Raw genomic sequence first — 24,461 nt, 5'->3', positions numbered from 1 at the left:
TCTCCCGGGGGCTCGGGGCTCGTTCTCCCGGGGGCGCGGAACCATCCGGCGGGGGGCCCGGGCCCGTTCTCCCGGGCCCCATCCACCCAGGGGGCTCGGGCCAGTTCTCCCGGGGCCCGGACCCATCCACCGGGGGCCCCATCCACCCGGGGGGCCCGGGCCCCATCCACCCAAGGGGCCCGGGCCCGTTCTCCCGGGGGCCCCGGGCCCCATCCACCCGGGAGCCCAGACCTGTTCTCACGGGGGCTCGGGGCCCGTTCTCCCGGGGCCCGGACCCATCCACGGGAGGCCCGGGCCCATCCACTCGGGGCCCGGGCCTCGTCCACCTGGGGTCCCAGGACGACCCCTCACCCGTGGTGTCCCAGTAGGCATTTCTCGAAGCGGGCTCGTCCGATTAGGTTAGGACCCATCTCCTCTCTGTCTCTCTCTGTCTCTCTCTGTCTCTCTCTCTCTGTCTCTCTCTCTGTCTCTCTCTCTCTGTCTCTCTCTCTGTCTTTCTCTCTGTCTCTCTCTCTGTCTCTCTCTCTGTCTCTCTCTCTGTCTCTCTCTCTGTCTCTCTCTCTCTGTCTCTCTCTCTGTCTCGCTATGAATACGATTTTATCGATTTTGCTTAAACGAATGATCACTGAAGAGTTCCCGAACGAGGTATGTGTGGAACGTTGTCGCGCGTTTCCGAACACAAATTCAAACCTATTCATATTGTACATTTTTGGTCATGAAAAGTGTTTAATCTTGTCTTTACCTTGTGTATTATGTGTTTGTTTTACGTGCTTTTAAGACAGGCTGACGAAGAAAGACGAACAAAAGACAGTCTTGAATCATTGCCATCTAGCGTGAAAAGGAGAGAACTATAGCTTCATCCTACGTCCGCAGCAGTTGGAATGGGGTTTACAAAACAGTTACGGGTCATATAATTTTGAGTTTTGAGGAAAATACTGCGCCTCGATATTATTTTATGTCGTAGCGCAAAAAAATATGCCAGTTTCCTTGAAAATCTCGGTTATCGATACACTCTACTATAGAATCAAAAGAACACAATGGCTTTCGCCCTGTATTGCCACTCACTCGAGTCATGATAAGCTAGTAATCATCCAGCACGGACTAATGACCTATGTTGGGAGACAACAAAGAGGTGTTTAGCACCACGCAGCTCACTGATGTTCGCTCCGAACTCGGCGAAGCATTAACACAATTCGGACTGTGTTGCCGGATATCACTTCAAGGCGGAGAAAACCTTTTCACCAGCCTGAAATGACAAGAGAAGAAGTTCGTGAGAAGACGGTGACATAGGCAAAACTACAATTTGCAAACTGTGCAAGCTTCCTAGGGTGCCCTGGCGCACTATTGGCCAGGGCACCCTAGGAAGCGCTAGCAATCCCCAAAAAATGACTGTTCCCGAATAACTTGCGAACAAAACGACCGATCGTGACAAAACAATCAGGACCATCTGGTTAACTTATGTAACGCATCTTTAACAAATTAATAACCCTGAAGGCAATTGACCTTTTATCCAGATATTCGTTTAACATAGTTAGTTCGCATCAATTCCACATGCATTCCCTTAGTTGGGTAATTACAGCACGTTCCCTCATTTTTTGTTTGTTTGTTTGCTTATTTGTTACCCCGGCGGCCGCTGGGCCTCCGCGCCACCCGCCGGCCGCTGGGGGTGGCATGTAGTTGCCCCCCTATAGGGGAGAGTGGGGCAAAGCGGCCACCCTAACGCTTCTCACGATGCCAACGCTTGATTTTTAAACTTGGAAAGATTCTTTCTATACCAATGTGATCCCTATTAACCCTCGCCGGACCTATTGGTTTTCTACATACGCGCCGGCCGAGGGGGGGGGGGGGGGGGGGGGGCGGGTACGACCCCCCCCCCTCGCCGTTTCGCCCCTGGTGGAGCTAGCGCGTCGCGGAAAAAACGAGCGTGTGCGCCGTTACGAGACGCAGAGATTGGTACCCGATTTTAAGGTCCTAGGTCAACCGGTGACCTCTAAGGTCAGGTCAAGTGCCCCAGGGTACGGTTCAGTTTTTGGTGAATAACTTCGCAAAAAACGGCCGCAGAGCCGCGATTTTGGCAGCATCGTGTTCGCCTCGCTCAGGCGCGTCGAATGATATATTTTTTGTCTGGGTCAGGTCAACTTGGGGTGTTGACCTCAGGTCAAGGTCAGGTCAGCACCCCCAGGTCACGAAGTTGGTCGAAAGAGGTCATGTCGCATATCATTCGATTCGGCAGGTCTTCCTGAGTCCATTGGTGGCTTTCTCGACTCGCTAGCTCAATTTGATCAAGAGTTATTGACGAAAAACTAATATGACCTTGATGACGTCATAAATGACGTCACGCAAGGTCAACATTGCAAAAGTGACGCGTCTAACCTTGCAAGGAGTGTATCAAATCACGATTCTGTGTGCTTGAGATAGTTGGAGATCGTTCCCGGCGCCAGAATAGCAGTTTTCATTTTTCCCCATTGACTTATAATGGTGAGGTCACGAAAATGACCTGACCTCATATGACCTTTAGGAAAAATCCGAGATATACAAGTTGTGAGACTCATAATGGATACTAGATCCTGCAAGTTTCATTTCCCTGTGACATCTCCTCTGGCAGTGAGGGCGTTGCGAAGTTGCGACATCTGAAGACCGTGCAGAGGTTCACTTATGACGTCATAGGTCAGTGACCTGACCTGACCCAAAAATGCGGTTGGTGTCAAAAGATGCGGCTTGGATCAAAGGTCAGGTATGCCAAGTTTCAGCTCTCTATCTTCAGCGTGTTCGGAGCTATTGCGAAAAAACCCTATGGGGGGGGCGGCACCCGCCCCCCCCCCTCGGCCGGCGAGGGTTAAGTTGCCTTTTATTTCAACTGCGTTTTATTTCCAAAGGCGTTCACATATGAAAGGTATTGACAAAACTTTAAACCTATGCATATTGGCCACTTTGCCCCATACCCTGGGGCAAAGCGGCCACCGGCGTCTTCTCAAGTCCCGATATGAGAAACAAAATAGTTGCCTCGTGTACGACTAGGGTATTTGATGGTGACAAGGTTAAGCGAGGATGGATGTTTATTTTATCATCTTCCACCTGTAGGTAAACAAAGAAAGGATTTTCATGAAAATAAACATTTAATTGCATTATTTGGTAACTCATGCAACTGAAAAGTGGTCAAGATGAATGCATGACGACACATTTGAATATAAATAATGTTTTTTATCCAGATGGAAGCAACTTATGGCCAATTGGGGGGTGGCCACTTTGCCCCGGCCACTTTGCCCCGCGCATACCGTCCGAGACAAAAATATTCCAGCTTAGCTATTAGTGGGGTAAAAAACATTAAAATTGGTAGAATACATGTACGATAACCATGCAATGCATGGACAAGAACGCTGATAAAAATTCCAAACGGTTATGGAATAACATAACATTTACAAATTGTAAACATAGTTGGTAACCTGGCAAAAAATGCTTTTCCGTGTTTCACAGAACAATGGTGATGGGCCTGAAACCCCGGTCTGGCTCATTCGAACGACCGTGAAGAGAAGTATAACTGGAAACCATAAATTGGAACTGACGCCAGCTATGAAGGGCTAAAACGATGGGTGGCCGCTTTGCCCCCGGTGGCCGCTTTGCCCCACTCTCCCCTACATCTGCGACGATATCGTCACAACGCGGAGAGATAAAGAAGCGAAACTTTGCACACGTCTTCCTGAATACCTAGCCGAGGTCGTGTCCAAATTTGGTGTCGATCCCATTTGAAATGACGTAACAGTTACGTCAGAAGTCAAATTATAGATCTGCGAGTCTCTGTTTCCTCACGATATATCTGATATATGACATTGAATATAAAGGACCAATTATTGGTCAGGAACTAGTTGGAAGTGTGCTCAGATGTTTTAGGATGACAACAGGTGGCTGCCTAACTACATAGTTCATTTACAGTTTAGTTTCATGCTCAGCGACATCCGAACTGGTCCATATCGGAAAGCGACAAAACTTTCTGACGTCACTGTGACGTCATCTACAGTGCTACAACCACTAAACTTGTTTCAAACATTGCCTAGGTATTCATTTGAAGCTATGCCAAGTTTAACGCTCGTAGCCCATCAGATTTCGGAGGGGTCCACGTCAAAACAGCTAGCGACAATTGAGCTAGTGACTTTTCATTTTGAGCTAGTGCAAAACAGCTAGTGCCTCAAAACAGCTAGTGACAAAATCGCTAGCGTCAAAATACCTAGTGCTTCAAAACAGCCAGTGATGAAATCGCTAGCGTCAAAATAGATAGTGAAGCAAGTAGCAACTGATATAAGATTATTCAAATCACCAGCTATAAGTTTTTATTGGGTAGCTTTCGGAAGCTTTCCAGCTTCCTTCATCAGCCTAGGACACAAAGATATGTTAAAACAGACAAAACACGGATGTACAGAATAATTAAAAAATTCAAATAACGCCACATTTAGTCAAAGTGGCGCAGACATTCAAGATAATCTCGTTTCGTAATTCACATCGTTCCACTTCGTTGAGGAATTCGTGAAGCACAAATACACATCAAAACAGCATAGGTACAACAATAAAACCGCGAGAACAATCATTCACTCGTTTAACCCAAAACTCGATACACATCTGCCATCATGACCCCAGGTTTACTCGAGGGCAGCGCTTTTCGAGGAGCGCTGTGGCCCGAAGGTTTAGACTTTGAATTGTGAAAAACGCCCGCCCGCCGCCAAACGCAAACACCGCAATACGCGCAAAACGCACGCCCGAACGCCAACGCAAACGTCGCAAAAAATAAACAAGCGCCCGCCCGCCGCAAACCGCAAATAAAAAAACACAAAAAGCCGCAAAACGATAAAACCACCCGCATCGCACGCCCGCTAACCGCCAACCGAAAACGCCTAAAAATCGCCCGCCCGCCGCCAAAAGCAGGGCTGCGGAGTCGATGGATTTTTGGCGACTCCGACTCCGAATCCGACTCCGGCTTTCAAAAACCAGCTCCGACTCAGACTCCGACTCCGGGCAGAATTGTCGACTCCGACCGACTCCAACTCCCGACTCCGACTCCGCAGACCTAGTTAGCAGGGCTGCGGAGTCGACAGATTTTCGGTGACTCTGACTCCGACTCCGGCTCGGGTTTCTAAAATCGACTCCGACTCCGACTCCGGTCACAACTGTCGACTCCGACCGACTCCGACTCCGACTCCGACTCCGCAGCCCTGGCCAAAAGCAAACACCGCAAAAAAACGAAAAAGCGGCCGCCAGCCGCAAACAAATTTAACACCGCAAACGACGCAAAAAAAAGAAAACCGCCCGCCGCCAAAGCCAAACACCGCAAAAAAACACAAAACGCACGCCCGCCGCAAAACGTTAACACCGCAAAACGTGCAAAACGCACGCCCGAAACGCCAACGCAAACGTCGAAAAAATCGCCCGAACGCCGCAAACCACACAAAAAAAACCGCCGAAACGCCGAAAAAAATAAAACGCCCGCATCGCACCGACGCTAACTGCTAACCGAAAACGACTAAAAGTCGCCCGCCAGCCGCCAAACGCAAACACCGCAAATAAGCGCCCGGCCGCAGCAAGACAATAATTTATCAACGACTGGCATACCGCTAGGATTCCAGAGATTCAGCTTTTTGGTCATTTTCACAAATCAAAAAGACATCTGCAAAAATCTCCTAGATGAAAGCGCCCAATTAAAAAACGGATGGCACGTGCGTGTTCCTCGCCCCCAACTTCCTTCAGGTCAATCGTCATTTGGGTCACCTAACGCATTGACGACCGGCTGGGTGGAATGAACTTTGCGCCAAGAAACGTAAGTACAGGTCTAGCGGGTTTTAGCGGTAGGTCGCTCGGCGAGCGGGAGGGCAACCAGTTCCGCCTCTGTATCGGCGACCATTTGCTCCGCCCAGTTACTCGCGAGTGCGTACTACGACACATAGTAAAGTGGGGAGGGAAGGGTCAGAGTGGCAGCCTGCGTAGAGGCTAGAACCGGTTTCTATCGTCTGGGCCGGCGACACGGCATGCGGTCAGGGGACGGGGAAAGGTCAGAGGTCACTCACAATGTGCAGTACCGCGTCCCGTCCTCTCTGCGTGCTGACCAGCGCACGACTTCGGCCGTTGGCCAATCGGCATTGAACGGTCAAGGCCACACGTAGCCAGCGGGCGGAGTGAGCCGGCAGGGTGCCGATCCATAGGTAGTCGAAGTTTTAGCCGCTTACCATTGAGGCCGGGAGACGACTGTAATGTTATTTCTTGGGAACAGTTCTGTCACTTAACCCGCGCCCCGTTAGGGTCTACCAAGCATCGGTCCCATTGGGGGGGAGTATTTTGCCCCCCCCCCTAAGATCTCGAGAGCCACGCAAAATAGCGACAAGCAGCAAACGGTGTTGGATGGCCCCAACGAGGAAATAGCTTTTGGCTCAATTTCATTGACCTCAGTCAAACCGATGACGTCACAGGTCAGGTCAAATGTCGAATTTTCACCGTTTACAGGCATTTCAAGAAATGTGTTGTAAAATCGAGTAAAATGCATGTCATTCATCGATAAGGAATCGATGAATGACAATATTCGATGGGGAATTGTTCGTCAAACACACATTTTGCTATTTTAGGTCACTGATACCAGGTCAGGTCACAGAGGTCAGGTCACTGCTTGTCACAATATGAAAATAACTATTATATTATGCATGTTTCCTGGTCCATTTTACATGACAAATGCGATTATGTGGGTCAGGCAACCTTTGGGGCCAGTTAAGGTTATGTTCTGGTGAAGGTCAAGTAAAGTTTTGGTCAAATTTGGCCAAATTTCTAATTTGATATTTTTGCATAAAATGGGTATCGATTCGATGCAGCTCGTCACGGGAAGGCTAATGGTGGTTTTTGTTTTGCGCTACGTGGTCTAGAATTGCTAAAAACTGACTTAAAAATTGACTTCATCAATTTTAAACTTTTTTTTTGCTAAAACTTGGCCAAAAAAGGAGGTATCGATCTACAATTTGTGATGTTGATCCAAGAAAGCAGGGACTATTATATGTATTCCGTTTTTTTAACTCTACAAGCTTTTTTTTGCTATTTTATAACAGACCAATTTTTTATTTGGGGGTCAAAATCTCAAAAGTTTGAAAGTCCCAGATTGCAGTTTTGTAGCACCGTCTTTCCTCTACACGACCAGATAGAGAGCTTTGAAACTGCTTGTTAACTGTAGCTTTTATGAGCGTTTCAAGATTTCGTGTTTTTTGCTCATTTTTGCTCGAACATGACCTCAGTTTGAGCTCAATAGCTCCTGACCTAAGGTAAGGTAAGGTAAGGCTTGTGATTTTGTGTGAAGGTGTCAAATTGATTCCCGGCAAACTACTGAAAATTTGGCGGGGCTGCGCGCCGCCGTTTTTTTTTTTTGCTATTCAGGAAAATACACAGGGGGGCTATATTGCCCCCCCCAACGGGGTGAGGGTTAACCCATTAGAGCCGAAAACTTTTTTTGTCGACTTTCACTGCGATTTTAGCATATGTTTGTCAGGCACCCTTTAGGAGAATACATGTGCATTTTTAGCCAGATCACGAAACCGGAAGTGTACGTTTCCGGTCTGGCAGCTTTTGCTGCCAAGCGTATCTTACATAGTCAAAAATGGAGTGGTTTGTCACATTTCAAAGCACAAACATATCAAAACCGCGAGGAAATGATCTTTCGATACCAACAACCTTTGCCACAGAGTGTCTCCTGTTGGTGCATGTACAATTTTCACGAACTATTTTATTTACGTACCAGATATGATCTTGAATATGTGTAATTGTTTGGATTTCCATTCGACCGTAGCTTGCAAATAACGACCGTAGCCAATAATTCTCAAGAATAATGAACTCAAAATCCAGACCTCAGCTATCAGTTCAGCTCGTTCTGAGAGATCATGTTCTTTCTCTCATTATTTCAGCTCACACGCGCTTCCCCTCCCCACAAACTCTTATATAGGATGCGACGAAGGTTTTGATGACTTCCGTCGACCGTTTATTTAAAGCAACTTGGCGTGTTTCCAATGTGCTCCTAAATATCGCGTTCCTTTCAACGAATTGTGTCCCTGAGTCTTTCTCTGAAGCGGATATTATCTGAAAAGCTGACCTTTACCAATGGGGGTCACTGGCATGGGTAATTGTTTAACCATTGAACGGCGCATTTACTGAACGTCTAAGCATGAAAGTTTAGCTTTACAGTTGAGAGGTTCGTAGTTGCGCTGTTGGCATGCTCCAAGCTGACAAGTGGCAACACATGGAAGGACGCTGCCTCACACTTCTAAGCCCCCGTTTTCACCAACAAGCGCTGGTGGAAGAAGTTTAGGGACAAGTAGCGTCACGCATAAGCCCCAATCAGCATGGTCCTCCTGAGTCTCAACCGTCCCCAAGATCGTCATGAAGAAAGCACCTGGGAACTCTGACCATTCTGCGGAGAATCTGAAGTCTTATTCATAATGATCACTCGGATAATGTTGTCCATTGATAAAGGAGGAACGCCCTTGGACTGAAGGCGCTTGACTATTGGTGCGGCCAAAATAACGAAAATCAGCAAGCCCTGAGCCCTCAGATTTGCACGAAACGGAAAATCTGACCGGTAGAAGAGTGGAAACGGAGTAGGTGTGTAGAAGCGGGTCTAGTTCGGCGACGAGTCTTCGTTTCAATGGTTTCACCACACGGACCCCCAAAACGAGCATGGGCTGAAAACGCGGCCCAAGTTCCGACAGACTTCTGCGAAAAATTCTCGCCGCAATGGTATGTCGAACGATCACGATGTCCTAGCTGGGCATGAGCTGAACCAGCTGGACGTGATCTAGCAAAAGACGAAGTCGATCCCGACTACTACCTAGAAAACATACTGAAAAAGCGTGCATTTGGCAGTAAAAGACCACTACCCCGTGCTCCAACGGCGCATGGTGTCCCGCAGGTCGGACAGCATTTTCATGCTGGACGGTACTCCATCTCATCGATCTTCCGGAACTAGGCGGTGCCAGGACCACCTGCCCGATATCTGGGGGAAGGACACTAGGCTATGGAACAGTCCTGGCCTAAATCCAATCGAATTATTTTTTGAGGATAGTGCAGCAGGAGCTGGACATATACAAACTTTCCGGCGACCTCGGACAGCTCGGAAGGGCGCTCAAGTCCCAGGCGCCCCTTTTTCACATGGAGGACGTCCTTTTAATCTTTATAGGCACCCCTCTTTCCCATGTAAGCGCCCATTTGGTCATCAAAGGCGCCCCTATAGGTCTCAGAGGCGCCCCCTTTTTCTTGTGCAATGCGCCTCTTTTTCATATGCAATGCGCCCCTCTTTCGCATAAAGGTGCCCTATGGACATTACATGCACCCCTATAGACCAGGCGCCCCTCTTCGGCATGCCGGCGCCCCTCATTCGTGCAAATGCGCCATTATGGCCATGACCTTCGTAGGCGCCCCTCTTTTGCATGGGGGCGGGAGCGGGGCGGGGGGCGGGGGCGACCCCATAGTTAGGCCTCAAAGGCGCCCCAACAGGCCTAGCAGGCGCCCCTCTTCCCGTTCATCTATAGAGCCACGGCACCACCTTCCCTTAGGCGACGGCGCGCCCCTTGACAGATGGCGCCTCTGATGACAGTTTGTCCGCACCACTCCGTTCAACGTCCCTGCTTCAGCAATGGCGGAATACATTACACGCCTGGTAGTGTGTTGGTATGCAATGCTCTGCAGACAAGAATAAATAGCAGAAACCCCGGTAATGACCATTTTTGGAAAGGCAAAGAACTGGGGCATTACACTATGAGCCATAAAGCCAGACATTGTTGCTCATTTACGAATGGCATAGCAAAAAGGACGTAACTGCTCCATTTTTGACTACGTAAGATACGGTTGGTAGCTTTTGCTGCCACTTAAATATAACGCACGATTGGCGATACTTAGAGAAACTCTTGTCGCACCTAAGCTCTTTCCATTGATAATCACACATTTCTTTACAATAATCAATAATAAAAAGGTAACATTTATTCACACCACCTTCGCAACTGACTTCTTTGGTGTCCGCCGCACGGCCGCCATCGCGCGCCCCTTGCACCCCCGCGATAAATTGTTTATTTCTCAGCACATTCGCTTTCTCGATCAATAATTCGGAGCGCACATGACGTGCATTGTTTTGGTCTTCCGTTCGGGTGAGAACTTTGAAAGTTCACCGCAACGTTTAGGAATGCGGCGCTATTTTGTCCTGTGGCAGCAAAAGCTGCCAAGCGTATCTAATGGGTTAACCGTGACCTGCTGAGGCTGGAGGTCGTTTCACAACAAAGTTTTGTTTTCTGCTGCACTATATTTCCAAAACTTTTTCACGAAACTACCAATAAATATGTTGCGTGAATGAAATTGCAGTATTACTAAAAGGAAACCAGGCGTAAGAGTTTAAGTAACATCACTGTAAGCTGATTTTTTTCGTTATTTTTTAGAACAAAATCGAAGTGAGCCACTAAAAAAGCAAAACATAACATTGTTTATATAGGAATATGCCATAACTCGCAACCATATCGGCGTTTTCGCAGGCGCTAACGTTTGGACGGGGATGGATCAGACCCCACAGTTAATCGGCTTTTGATCAAACTTAGAGCTTCTTGAAAAGAAGGAGCATGTTGCACGTGACGAGAGGAAGCCGATGATACCCAATTTATAGATCATAGGTCATTCGTTGACCATAGGTCATACGTTGACCTTCCAAGTCAGTTTAATGACCCAATAGTCGGAGGGGTCTAGAAGTTTTTGTCGTGGGCTTTTATGGAGCTTTCGGTATAAGAGAGAGAGAGAGAGAGAGAGAGAGAGAGAGAGAGAGAGAGAGAGAGAAAGAGAGAGAGAGAGAGGGAGAAAGAGAGACAGAGAGAGAGAGAGAGAGAGGGAGAGAAGGAGAGAGGGAGAGAGAGAGACAGACAGAGAGAGAGACAGACAGAGAGAGAGACAGACAGACAGAGAGAGAGAGAGAGAGAGAGAGAGAGAGAGAGAGAGAGAGAGAGAGAGAGAGAGAGAGAGAGAGAGAGAGAGAGAGAGAGAGAGAGCGAGAGAGAGCGAAAGAGAACGAGAGAGAGCGAGAGCGAGAGAGAGCGAGAGAGAGAGAGAGGAGAGAGAGAGAGGGGAGATTATGCGAAGTGCTCCATGGGATGACCAGAGTTGGCCTCCCGACGAGACAGAGACAGAGACAGAGGCAGAGAGAGCGAGAGAGAGAGAGAGAGAGAGCGAGAGAGAGAGAGAGAGAGAGAGAGAGAGAGAGAGAGAGAGAGAGAGAGAGAAATTAGCCTCTTTAGAAAACGGTCGGTATAGGTATTAAGCGACAATGCACGGATTTAAAATGAACGTGAATCCTTCTCACTAGCCTGTTCAACGTGTTTCCATTTCCATCGCTAGTGACCTCGCCTTTAGGCCATGTGACCGGAAACCGGCAGCTAAAAAGCAGATATTCTAGGGGCGCGGAAACCTTGAATATTAGCTGTGCCGCAATGTCATTCCTAGTGGTTTTCAACCTGGCTAGATCGGCTCCATGCGCTCCGCAGATCGGCAAATTTGTAGTTAAGCAGCCCTGAAGGCACCGGCTAAGTTCCTGCGCTGGTCCCGGCCAAAAAGACACAAGGTGAAGGGACCAAACACAATTTCAAATGTTGGGACGTTTCTAATCACAAGTCTGGAAACGAACGGTTAATGAGACCTGACACGCCGAATGCCCATTCTGGCCTGTAATGGACTCTAAAAACTGGCCACAGACCAAAGGTCATTTTGGTCAGGGTCATGAAATTTTCAGGGTAGGTGTAAACTTTTAATTGCAGATGGCCTGAACTTATCCTGACTCCTGACCGCATGGGTATTATTTACTTATGGTGAGAAAAATAACTTACGGCACTGAAAGCTTCGCTGTTATCCGCCACTATTTACGCGAGTTATTCAGGAAAAACCGAGCGGAGGGGCTCATTTTATCACCCCTAATAAGAAGTAGGGTTTCCATTAAAAGTAAGCGGTAACATCGAAAAATAACATTTCCTGTAGGCATGCTTCTCAATTTAATATGGTGGGTTCTTTCGTAATGTTAATACATGATTATAAGGTAAACAATATTGTAAATTGACCATGGCACGACATTTCCATTCTATTTTATCCCGTTCGTTCTAGCCCCTCTCGTCTGCCGCCCCCCCCCCCCCCCACACCACCACCACTACCACCAAACCCGCCGAGTTGGCTGAGGCGAGCGCCTCCCCTCCCTTTGCCAAACACAGCCTGGCTGTCGTGACCTCTGGCCTCGCCGCCCGAAGGCTCGCCCGCTGTCCAAGGACGCCCTGCGCGGGCCGCAGTGATAGCCTCTGCCGAGTCCCGCCTCTATCCACCCTTCAGCACGCGCTGGATTCATTCATGCCTCTGTGTTTCAGCGTCCTACTCGTCGGGTGGCGCCACTGTAGTCATAGGCGACTGCAGGGAAGCCGCGGTCAGAATGCCCCAAACAGCGAATTTTGAGGTTTTCTTTTAATTTCTCCGAAACTAGCCGGCATACGATCAAACCTTTTTCCATGATCATGAAAGGGAGTTATACGAATAAATCGGTCACATATTCAAGCCTACAAAGCTGAAGACGAAAAAGATATAGCCGGAAAGGCAAAACCTACGCTTAAAACCCGCGAGACCTGTACATATGTTGTCAAAAAGAATCCCCAGAATGGTGGATCCCAAAAGTTTGAAACTACCACTTTGACCCACTGGACGACATCTTAAACAGTTGCCGACCGGATGACACCCATTGTTTGGTCACCCACGCCACAGTATGCATCATGGGTGCGCCGGAATGACCAAAAGTCCAAATTTCCGGTGTGCAGGGTCATTTTCAACGGCACGTGGCACGTGCTTCTGGACTTTTCCAGCCACTTTGCGACATACCCACGGGTAGTGCACCGAATGGTGGTTGATCCGCATGGAAGAAAATGGGGGGTCGCTTGGATCGTTTTCAAACAATCTGCCGTGGAACGCATTTTTTCAGTTTGCCCATTGGCTTAACACGGGAATTTTCAAAGTCACGTGGCACGTGCACCAGATCGTCCGCGGAGGGGAGACCCACACCAGAACGTAGATCACCTGGCCCACTAGAAATCCTGAAAAATCAGAATTTTTAGAACAACCGTTTTCTCGAGCATCAAGTTGTACTGATCTCAGGCAGCTTTTGCCAAATTGTCAGGGAACTCAGATTTGTTTTTCAATAGAAAAACACAATTCTAAAGAATCTTACTTAATAAATTATAAGTTGTCTGCGTGTCCGTCAGCCGTATGTGTCTTCTTGCGCCGGGACGGCGCCGCGTAGCGACGTGAAATTTGGTGACCACAAACTTTGGGTGGGGCGGACCATCGTATCAGAAGATGGGCGCAATCGGACCAGGGGTGCGGCGTCAGCGCGTGCATCTCTGCCCCAGGCTGGCCGAGGCCGACGCCGAGCAGAGAGCACGTGCTTTAGGCTCAGTTGTTCGCTTAAAAAACTGAGTGAAAACGATGAGAGCCAGCTCGGGAGATCATTAAACTTTGAACTCTGTGGATATTAAGAATACAGGTTTGCGATTAGGATCAGGTATAGGCGCAGGTACAGGTATTCGGTACAGGTTTTACCGGTAAATAAAATAAATTTATTATCAAGCGAGCGAAGCGAGCAAAGTGCGAGCGAAGCGAGCAAACTTTCAGATCTGCAGCGCTCCTCGAAAAGCGCATATACCTACATGCCTACCATACAGCTAAATGAAGTAAGTAAACAAACTTAACCCTACTGGCATGAACAATTGAACATACAAGTTTTAACGGCCAAACTAATAATCCCCTCAAACATATATCTCGAATCTGTACAGTTATCACGTAAACCTGTATTCTAGGCCGGCCGGCCGTGGTCACGCTTTTGCGAGGCTTATATCTCAGCAACCACTTGACCGATTTACATGCGGTAATTTTTGTATGGTAGCTTCATTGTTTCTACCAAGTATTGGACTATTCTCGATGCATGTGGGTGACCCCTTATGCACGTGCCACGTGCAAAACGAAGAGGTGTCAGTTTTGTAATTGTTGCAATATCTCGGCAACTACTTGGCCGATTGCGCTGAAAGTTGGCATGTTGTCTTACTTAATGTGTCTCAATGCTTCTAAATCCTCTGCCGCTCATTCTCCGTCACTATCCACCCTAATCTGTGTTTTCATTTAAGAGTAGCGAACCAACTTTCAACACGGCATTGCCGTACAGTATGCACTCAGGCGGCTATAACCGCCAGAAGCGACATTGCGGTACAGTATGCAATCAGGCGTTTGATAGTTCTGCCACCTAGCGCGTAAAAGGAAAGGTTGGGCGGCGGACACGACATTGCGGTACAATATGCACTCAGGCGGCTTTATTCGCCAGCACCGTCATTGCGGTACAGTATGCAATCAGGCGTTTGTTTACGCAATCTAGCGCGAAACAGGAAAGGTGGGGTGGCCACGCAATGGATAGTAGCCGGTTCACGACGGCCATCTGGTAAGTACAAATTTGGTGCAGGTTTGGTGCGATTAGGTTCAGTGTGTTTCTTAGCAGCTATCAGCTAGGGTTACATTAATTGCTTATAGCTATTCTTGCTTTTTCATAGTATCAGACATTATTATCGATCAACCCTATTACTGGTGGGGGGGGGGGCATCGGCCCCCACCTGTAGTATTTTTGCTGTCGATGGAAAATCGCCTTGGGGGTTCGAAATTTGGCGACTTTTCCTTAGCTAGAGGCGTATCCCGGATCAGTTTATCGGGGGTAAATCTGGTCACACTTACAACAAAAATAATTTCAAAACAAACGTGTCCATCTGTATGTGTGCATATGCCCTAGAGACAGTATTGCGGTACAGTGTGCATTCAGGCGGTGATACGGCAGACGCGGCACTGCGGCACAGCGTCCATTCAGGCGCTTGACGCTCCTGCCATCTAGCGAGTAAAAAGGAATGTTTGGGCGGCTATGCGAGCCGCACTTATTGGGTAGGTATGCGCACTCGATTACCTACCTAGCAATCTTCAAGAGAACAACCTTTCACCATTTTAAAGCATTAATAATATCCATGGTATTGAACAAACGAATGTGATAGAATACAATTAGAGTAGTTTACAGTGCTCAGGTATGTTATGTTACGTAGGTATGTTATGTTACGACTTACTGGTGGTTATAGGAATGCACTAGAGTAAGGTGGGAATAGAGCCTATGAGTAGGGTATGGGTAGGGTGTAGGTAGGGTATAGGTAGGGTAGGACATGTATATTATCGGGGTTACATGAGCACAGTAAATACGTATTTAGCCGCTAATTCGAATTAGGAACGCATTACCGACTCATGTAGCCACCTGCTAGTACGAATCGGCGATCCGATCCGCGGTTACATGAGCAAAGCAAATACGTATCACGATCGGATTCACCGCTAATGCGAATCAGGAGCGTACTACCGACTCATGTATCCACCTGCTAATACGAATCGGCGGTCCGAACAAAATCCGCAGGGAAAGAGGCTTAGAAGCGAATAGGACCAAGATACGTATTACAGGAACTATTTCTTTCCAAAAAGAAACATTAAAATGCAAAATAATAGGTATTTTTTTCATTTGCTTCTTTTGAAATAATAATTAAAAAAATATGTCGGTATCTTACTTAATAAATTATAAGTTGTCTGCGTGTCCGTCAGCCGTATGTGTCTTCTTGCGCCGGGACGGCGCCGCGTAGCGACGTGAAATTTGGTGACCACAAACTTTGGGTGGGGCGGACCATCGTATCAGAAGATGGGCGCAATCGGACCAGGGGTGCGGCGTCAGCGCGTGCATCTCTGCCCCAGGCTGGCCGAGGCCGACGCCGAGCAGAGAGCACGTGCTTTAGGCTCAGTTGTTCGCTTAAAAAACTGAGTGAAAACGATGAGAGCCAGCTCGGGAGATCATTAAACTTTGAACTCTGTGGATATTAAGAATACAGGTTTGCGATTAGGATCAGGTATAGGCGCAGGTACAGGTATTCGGTACAGGTTTTACCGGTAAATAAAATAAATTTATTATCAAGCGAGCGAAGCGAGCAAAGTGCGAGCGAAGCGAGCAAACTTTCAGATCTGCAGCGCTCCTCGAAAAGCGCATATACCTACATGCCTACCATACAGCTAAATGAAGTAAGTAAACAAACTTAACCCTACTGGCATGAACAATTGAACATACAAGTTTTAACGGCCAAACTAATAATCCCCTCAAACATATATCTCGAATCTGTACAGTTATCACGTAAACCTGTATTCTAGGCCGGCCGGCCGTGGTCACGCTTTTGCGAGGCTTATATCTCAGCAACCACTTGACCGATTTACATGCGGTAATTTTTGTATGGTAGCTTCATTGTTTCTACCAAGTATTGGACTATTCTCGATGCATGTGGGTGACCCCTTATGCACGTGCCACGTGCAAAACGAAGAGGTGTCAGTTTTGTAATTGTTGCAATATCTCGGCAACTACTTGGCCGATTGCGCTGAAAGTTGGCATGTTGTCTTACTTAATGTGTCTCAATGCTTCTAAATCCTCTGCCGCTCATTCTCCGTCACTATCCACCCTAATCTGTGTTTTCATTTAAGAGTAGCGAACCAACTTTCAACACGGCATTGCCGTACAGTATGCACTCAGGCGGCTATAACCGCCAGAAGCGACATTGCGGTACAGTATGCAATCAGGCGTTTGATAGTTCTGCCACCTAGCGCGTAAAAGGAAAGGTTGGGCGGCGGACACGACATTGCGGTACAATATGCACTCAGGCGGCTTTATTCGCCAGCACCGTCATTGCGGTACAGTATGCAATCAGGCGTTTGTTTACGCAATCTAGCGCGAAACAGGAAAGGTGGGGTGGCCACGCAATGGATAGTAGCCGGTTCACGACGGCCATCTGGTAAGTACAAATTTGGTGCAGGTTTGGTGCGATTAGGTTCAGTGTGTTTCTTAGCAGCTATCAGCTAGGGTTACATTAATTGCTTATAGCTATTCTTGCTTTTTCATAGTATCAGACATTATTATCGATCAACCCTATTACTGGTGGGGGGGGGGGGGGGGGCATCGGCCCCCACCTGTAGTATTTTTGCTGTCGATGGAAAATCGCCTTGGGGGTTCGAAATTTGGCGACTTTTCCTTAGCTAGAGGCGTATCCCGGATCAGTTTATCGGGGGTAAATCTGGTCACACTTACAACAAAAATAATTTCAAAACAAACGTGTCCATCTGTATGTGTGCATATGCCCTAGAGACAGTATTGCGGTACAGTGTGCATTCAGGCGGTGATACGGCAGACGCGGCACTGCGGCACAGCGTCCATTCAGGCGCTTGACGCTCCTGCCATCTAGCGAGTAAAAAGGAATGTTTGGGCGGCTATGCGAGCCGCACTTATTGGGTAGGTATGCGCACTCGATTACCTACCTAGCAATCTTCAAGAGAACAACCTTTCACCATTTTAAAGCATTAATAATATCCATGGTATTGAACAAACGAATGTGATAGAATACAATTAGAGTAGTTTACAGTGCTCAGGTATGTTATGTTACGTAGGTATGTTATGTTACGACTTACTGGTGGTTATAGGAATGCACTAGAGTAAGGTGGGAATAGAGCCTATGAGTAGGGTATGGGTAGGGTGTAGGTAGGGTATAGGTAGGGTAGGACATGTATATTATCGGGGTTACATGAGCACAGTAAATACGTATTTAGCCGCTAATTCGAATTAGGAACGCATTACCGACTCATGTAGCCACCTGCTAGTACGAATCGGCGATCCGATCCGCGGTTACATGAGCAAAGCAAATACGTATCACGATCGGATTCACCGCTAATGCGAATCAGGAGCGTACTACCGACTCATGTATCCACCTGCTAATACGAATCGGCGGTCCGAACAAAATCCGCAGGGAAAGAGGCTTAGAAGCGAATAGGACCAAGATACGTATTACAGGAACTATTTCTTTCCAAAAAGAAACATTAAAATGCAAAATAATAGGTATTTTTTTCATTTGCTTCTTTTGAAATAATAATTAAAAAAATATGTCGGTATTTTGTCAAGTTTTTAAAAATAAATATAGTGAAAACCAAAAAGAAAATATATAAGTACTTTCAGTTGAAACATTTTTCTGACAGCACTACAGACGAATCAAGAGAGGCAAGTGCTCAATGAGTCAAAGGAAGACAACTTTATGTTTAACTTTTTTTGTTAAGTTAATTGAGAATGTTTTGAGCAGATTAAATGCAAAAAAGACATAAGATATTAAGTTTTTAATTCAGTCACCTCTATTGCTACGGAAGTGCGCCACATTTGTATGCTATTCCGTTTGTAATGCGCATCGGGCCGAGAGCCAAACTAGATCCGTTTGACGTCACTGATACGAATTTGCTCATGTAGTCGGTGCACTGAATGCGTTCTTGGGGAGCTGATGCGAATTAGCGTAGTGCGTATTTGGAACGGATCGCTCATGTAACCGAGGTACAGGATTCGGGCCGTATTTCACAAGAACTATTCTTTGCTGACTGGAAGCGTCAAAATGCAAAATACTAAGCATTTTTTATTGGCTGCCTCGTAGAAAATAGCAAAAAAAATGTTGGTATTTTGGTTTAGTCTTTGCATGTGAAATAAAATGAATGAAATATTTTGATACATAATTTTTTCTGACCACCCTGCTGTCGCTGCATGGCGAATCAGTGCCCACCTACTTAAAACAAGAAAACTTTGTTTTCATTTTTTGATTTCATGTTAATTTTAAATGTTTTTGAGCCTATCAAATGATATAAGTATTTAAAATTTAGTTCAGTCGTCCCGGTAAATGCCGCAACTGCGCCATGACTGTACGCTAATCCTATTCCGTTTGTGATACGAATTACCGGCCGTCGAGGAGTCAGAACGGGTGAGCCAAACAAGATCCGTTTGACGTAGATAAAACGAATTAGTCTCATGTAACCGGTGCCGTAGATACGTTTGTGGGGAGCTGATGCGCATTAGCGTAGTGCGTATTTGGAACGGATCGCTCATGTAACCCCGGTATATGGGTAGAATAGCGCTTTTATGCGGCGTTCCCGATTGGCGGCGGGCGGGCGGGCGATTTTCATTTTTGTGGCGTTTGCGGTTGGCGGCGGGCGGGCGGGCGCACGATGCGGGCGGTTTTCATTTTTTCGAGGCGTTTGCGGTTGGCGGCGGTCGGGCGGGCGGTTTTCATTTTTTTGCGGCGTTTGTAGTTGGCGGCGGGCGGGCGTGCGATGCGGGCGGTTTTTATTTTTTGCGGCGTTTGCGGTTGGCGGCGGGCGGGGGCGCGATGCGGGCGGTTTTTATTTTTTGCGGCGTTTGCGGTGTTGTTTGCGGTTGGAGGCGGTCGTTCTTACTTTTGCGGCGTTTGCGGTTGGCGGCGGGCGGGCGGGCGCACGATGCGGGCGGTTTTCATTTTTTTCGAGGCGTTTGCGGTTGGCGGCGGTCGGGCGGGCGGTTTTTATTTTTTGCGGCGTTTGTGGTTGGCGGCGGGCGGGCGTGCGATGCGGGCGGTTTTTATTTTTTTGCGGCGTTTGTGGTTGGCGGCGGGCGTGCGTGCGATGCGGGCGGTTTTTATTTTTTGCGGCGTTTGCGGTTGGCGGCGGGCGGGCGCGCGATGCGGGCGGTTTTTTGCGGCGTTTGCGGTGTTGTTTGCGGTTGGAGGCGGTCGTTTTTATCTTTGCGGCGTTTGCGGTTGGCGGCGGGCGGGCGTGTTTTTTTAATAATTCAATGTCCAAACCTTTGGATTCGTAGTGCTCCTCGAAAAGTCATCCCTACCTACTATACAGGGTGTCCGGAAAGTCCTGACGCCTCTTTTGGACGTCGTCTAACGCGCGCTGTGGTTATTGGACTTTCAACCAATCACCACAGATATGACCCCTCGTTCACCGCTCAGCTAGGGGTCGCGTGAATATGACTTTGCAACCGTTTTCAGTGATAGGTATATGGGAGAAGATGCGCCTTGTCGCTGAGAGCCCGCGCGCGGGGGCCCGGTGCGGCTTGAACGAGGCGCAAGTTGCAGCGCGATGCGGCGTTTCCCGGCGAACGGTTGAGCAGGCAAAGGTGCATTCCTGCTCGGAAATTTCCTAGAAAATATTCTCCCTCAGTTACGACCACGGTTTGCCAAAGCTGCTGAGACTGAAGCAGCACTTCAGCGGCAATCGAAGAAAATCTGGGGTCTGATGGACACAAATGTTCCATCGTCTTCGTCAAGGTCATGTAAATGAATGACAGGCTGGTCCACGAGGGGCTCCTGGACGCGAGGATCAAGGCGACTTGCCCTAAGAGTCATTTCGCACTTCAACAGCACGGAGCGCCCTCCAACAACGCCGCTGCCGTCCAAACCAAACTGACAGAGGAGCTCGGCGGACCAGATCACCGTGGTGAAATGAGATTAGGCCACCTTATTCTCCCAGCCTTAACCCGCTCGACTAAGGCATGCTACGCGTTTTGCAGAAAAAGCTCTAGGCCACCTCTCATCACAGCCTGCAGTCGCTGAAGAATCGTATCATGACAGCATGGGAGGACAGGAAATACCCTGCATCATCAAAACCGCAGGAGTTTCCGCCCTTGCGTCGAGGCCGTCATCGGCACAGACAGTGGTTACAATGAATGGGCACTTAGCAGAAGCATGTGGCTTGGTGTTCGTGGTCATTGTTTTGTTCTATTGTTGAGTATCTATGGACCAAAGGCATTTATTTTAAAAATATTGAAAAGCGCCAGGACTTTCCGGACACCCTGTACAATTAAGAGAAGTAACTACCAAACACCACCCTACTTATATAAACATAAAAGTTTTGACAACCCAACTAATGGCCCCATCAACAGTATCTATCCAAACGTACAGTTATCGCGTAAACCTGTATTCTAGTCATTATAAAGTAGAACGCATGATAATACGACACGGGCACCTCGATGCGGTGTATCTTTTTTGTTTTATTACAAAATGCTAGGCCGTCAAATGCAGCATTTTTGCGCGCACGAGCACAAATGACCTTTCTCGCGGGCGAGCGCGAGCCCAGCGCCATCTACAATGTGACCCGAGTGGTAGCCGGCTGCGCCCGGCCATTTCACTACGCGCGTGTCACCTGAGCGCACGGTTCGATTTGGCGCGACATTTGATTTCACCGCGCGCGCTTTGAGAAGGGCATGGACTATGGATTCTCCGTGCCGGGCGCGCGCGCTAGACAGGCGACCCCCCGCCGCTCCCTTGTTTTTCTTCTCTCTTAACGGAAAAAAGGCATTACACCTCGTGAAATCAGTGTGTGCGTGCTCGTTATCATCAGACGCATCGCCGGACAACAACAGAAGAGCCGTAAGTTCTACCTGGCACCGGAAATAAGCAAGTTTCCAGGAATAATACGCATCATCGAATTGCGACGTTTCAAGCTAGACCCTGACAGAACGGTTAACCAACTTGAAGAAATAGACTAAATCAAAGTGTCTTCGTGTGCCGCAAATCACTGTCGAACCTTAAATGTGAAACAGGACTGCTTTTCTACATTTCTACGGGAAGTTCTGCACAATTTTTTGGGAACTACTTTCTTTCTGACGCATACTTCCGCGCGGAGTAGCAGCTCAAATCCGTCTCCCCTACCGGTAACCATGACAACCGGAGCCGCCGGAGGGAGGCCCAACGGTCAGGGGACGTCGCCCGGCTAAAGTCAACATGCCGAGCGCTCCCGAGGCGACGGGGACGCGCTCCCGCCGGCCCGCCCACCGCGGATGCCGTGGCGGGTGGCGAGTCCGCCGCGCCAAGGGGAGAGCGAGCGGTGACCAGCTGACCGCTCCGGACGCTGGGGAGCTACCCCGCCGTGTAGAGCGTCCACTCCGGCCGTCCGCTGACAACAGGACTCTGCGCCGTCCAACACGGCTGTCAACGGAGCAGACGCGGACGGCTGGGGTCCCGGCCCGCCCTCAAATGATCATCACTCATCTGAACATACGGTCGATGACTGCGAAATTGGAACAAATCAACGCTTTCCTGGAATCAAAACAGATTGATATTTTATGTCTGTCAGAAACATTTTTAACGGAAAGTATACGAACGGACTTTCTAGTCTTTCCCGGCTATGCCGTCCTCCGGGCTGACCGAAGCAAGCCAAGGCGTGGTAGCTCAGTGATACGAGGAGGTGGAGTTGCTATCATCTACCGTGACTCAATAAAAATTTCGCTTTTGAAAATTCATAATACCGATCCGGTAACCGACGCACTCTGAATGTCTGTCACCAGTCACGGTCGGTCTCTTGTTCTTGGTTGGCGTCATTTACCGGCCTCCAGACAGCTCCGTTACAGACTTCCTGGACTCCCTCAGAACTCAACTACAAGAAGCACTATCGAAAGGACAACCAGTGGTCCTGCTCGGGGACATGAACATCGATCTATCCACCAGAGAAGGAGCTGGGGTAATAAGATACGAGCAGCTTCTGGCTGAGCTCAACCTCAATCAGCTGGTTAAAGAGCCAACACATCTGTTTCCACGTCCGTCAATTCTCGACCACATTATAACCAGTCTGCCAGATCTCCATGCAGCTGTCAGCGTATTAGACGACTCACTCAGTGATCATCAGCCGGTGACGTGTGTCGTGAAAATACCCAAACCGCGGAAAAAATCAAGGACTCTTCATACCAGGCGTTGGCACAAAACGGACTGGAACGCAGTTTGTCTGGATCTTTTGCTAGCGGACTGGAGTGAGATGTTAGAGACCGCTGATGTCAATAGCAAGCTTGAAAAATTCATGCGCGTCTGGAACGAGGTCATAGACCGGCACTGTCCCATGGAAAATGTACGCACAAATAGAAAACGTGGCTGTCCATGGCTCTCCAGTGAACTGCGTGACCTGATGACGAAGCGGGACCAGGCTAAAAAGGACTGGCTGAACCTCCGCACCGCAGATCGACACGTGACCTTCAGAAGACTTCACAACAGTGTTAAAAGCAAATTAGCACGTGCACGGAAAGATTTTCTATGTAACGAATTAATGCGCAAGAATTTCAGTGGCTTTTGGAAGAAGTTTAATCAGTATGTAAAAAACACGAGCGGCAACTGTCTCGATAACAAACTTGATTCAAAACAGGCCGACATGTTTAATGCGTATTTTGCGAATGTAGGCTCTAACATTGCAGCAGAACTCTTACCTCGCAGACAGGATGACACGTATGTCGATCCCCAGATACGTCCCCCTGTGGTGTGTGCCACAAGCTTTGAGCTTCAGCCCGCAACTCTACCTGAGCTGTCAACAGCGGTGCGTCTGATGAGCAATTCGAAAGCTGTCGGACTGGATGGAGTCCCCATCCTGGCCATTCGTCGTTGTTTTGCTGTGATCGGTCCGCTGCTCCTTCATATCATTAACACTTCAATATCAAGCGGCATATTTCCAGAAAAGTGGAAAATAGCGTGTGTAGTTCCTTTACATAAGAATGGTGATCACAGTCGCGCTAGCAACTATCGTCCAATTTCACTTCTGCCAGTCATGTCGAAAATCGCTGAGCGTGTCGTGTGCACCCAATTAACCCACTATCTCAAGGAAAATGACTTAATAGGTAACAGCCAGTACGCTTACCGCAAGGGCCATTCAACGGAAGACGCCATCCTCGAGACCATTGCCTGGACTACTGATCAAATCGATAAGGGCCACATTGCTTCAATAACAGCAATAGACCTGAGCAAAGCGTTCGACAGTGTCAATCATGAAATTCTTTTGATGAAACTAGCGTGGCATGGCGTCCCATCACACTGGTTCAAAAGTTATCTGAGCGGTCGTGGCCAAATGGTTCGAGGTGGTTCTGAGGTTCTTCCCGTGAAATTCGGTGTCCCACAAGGATCAATCCTGGGACCTGTTCTCTTCAGTCTAGTCACAGCTGACCTACCAAATTGTATACCTCATGGCCGCGTTATATGCTATGCAGATGACACTCAGCTTTTGGACAGCTCGCCGACAGACAGCGAAAGTCTCATCCAGTTCAAAAGGCGTTTGGAATCTTCAATGGCCTCAGTGCAGACATGGTTCACTACCAACTCGTTTAAAATGAACGTAGCCAAAACTGATTTCATTCTGATCGGCACATCATCAGCTTTGCAGAGAGTCTCTGATTTCAAACTTGACTTCTGTGAAAGTTCGCTTGAACCTTCAGACAACATTAAAGTATTGGGAGTGAAAATAGACCAAACGTTATCCTGGCAAAAACACGTTACAGAAGTTTTACGACGCTGCTACTCTATTCTATCGTCCCTAAACAGGTTCCGGCGTCACTTTTCTGCTGAGGCTCTTATTCTGATTATCCAGGCACACGTCTTTTCCCAGATATTGTACTGCTTGCCAGTTTGGGGTGGGGCCTGCAAAAACCAAATATCTCGCGTTCAGAAAGTAATAAATTTCGCAGCCCGTGTAGTAACCGGAACACGCCGCCATGAGCACATCACACCCACCCTAAGTGCGCTTCAGTGGCC

The 24,461-nt window shown here is 48.2% G+C and overlaps 1 protein-coding gene across 1 annotated transcript in view; it reads right to left on the bottom strand.

The window, feature by feature from the left end:
• Nucleotides 1-1,028: 1,028 nt before the first annotated feature.
• LOC122391115 (cytochrome b-c1 complex subunit 6, mitochondrial-like) overlaps nucleotides 1,029-24,461 on the bottom strand; it is an 82,822-nt gene continuing 59,389 nt past the window's right edge. The window contains exon 3 of the mRNA XM_043384778.1: nucleotides 1,029-1,246. Within this exon, the coding sequence (XP_043240713.1) occupies nucleotides 1,214-1,246 (33 nt within the window). The 3' untranslated portion in view covers nucleotides 1,029-1,213. The remainder of the gene's footprint in view (nucleotides 1,247-24,461) is intronic.

This window comes from Amphibalanus amphitrite, unplaced genomic scaffold, assembly GCF_019059575.1.
Source record: "Amphibalanus amphitrite isolate SeventyFive unplaced genomic scaffold, NRLGWU_Aamphi_draft 000422F_arrow, whole genome shotgun sequence".
In the NCBI taxonomy this organism is placed as follows: Eukaryota; Metazoa; Arthropoda; class Thecostraca; order Balanomorpha; family Balanidae; genus Amphibalanus; species Amphibalanus amphitrite.
The sequence above is the reverse complement of the archived record's forward strand: the minus strand, read 5'-3'. Positions and strand labels throughout refer to the sequence as shown.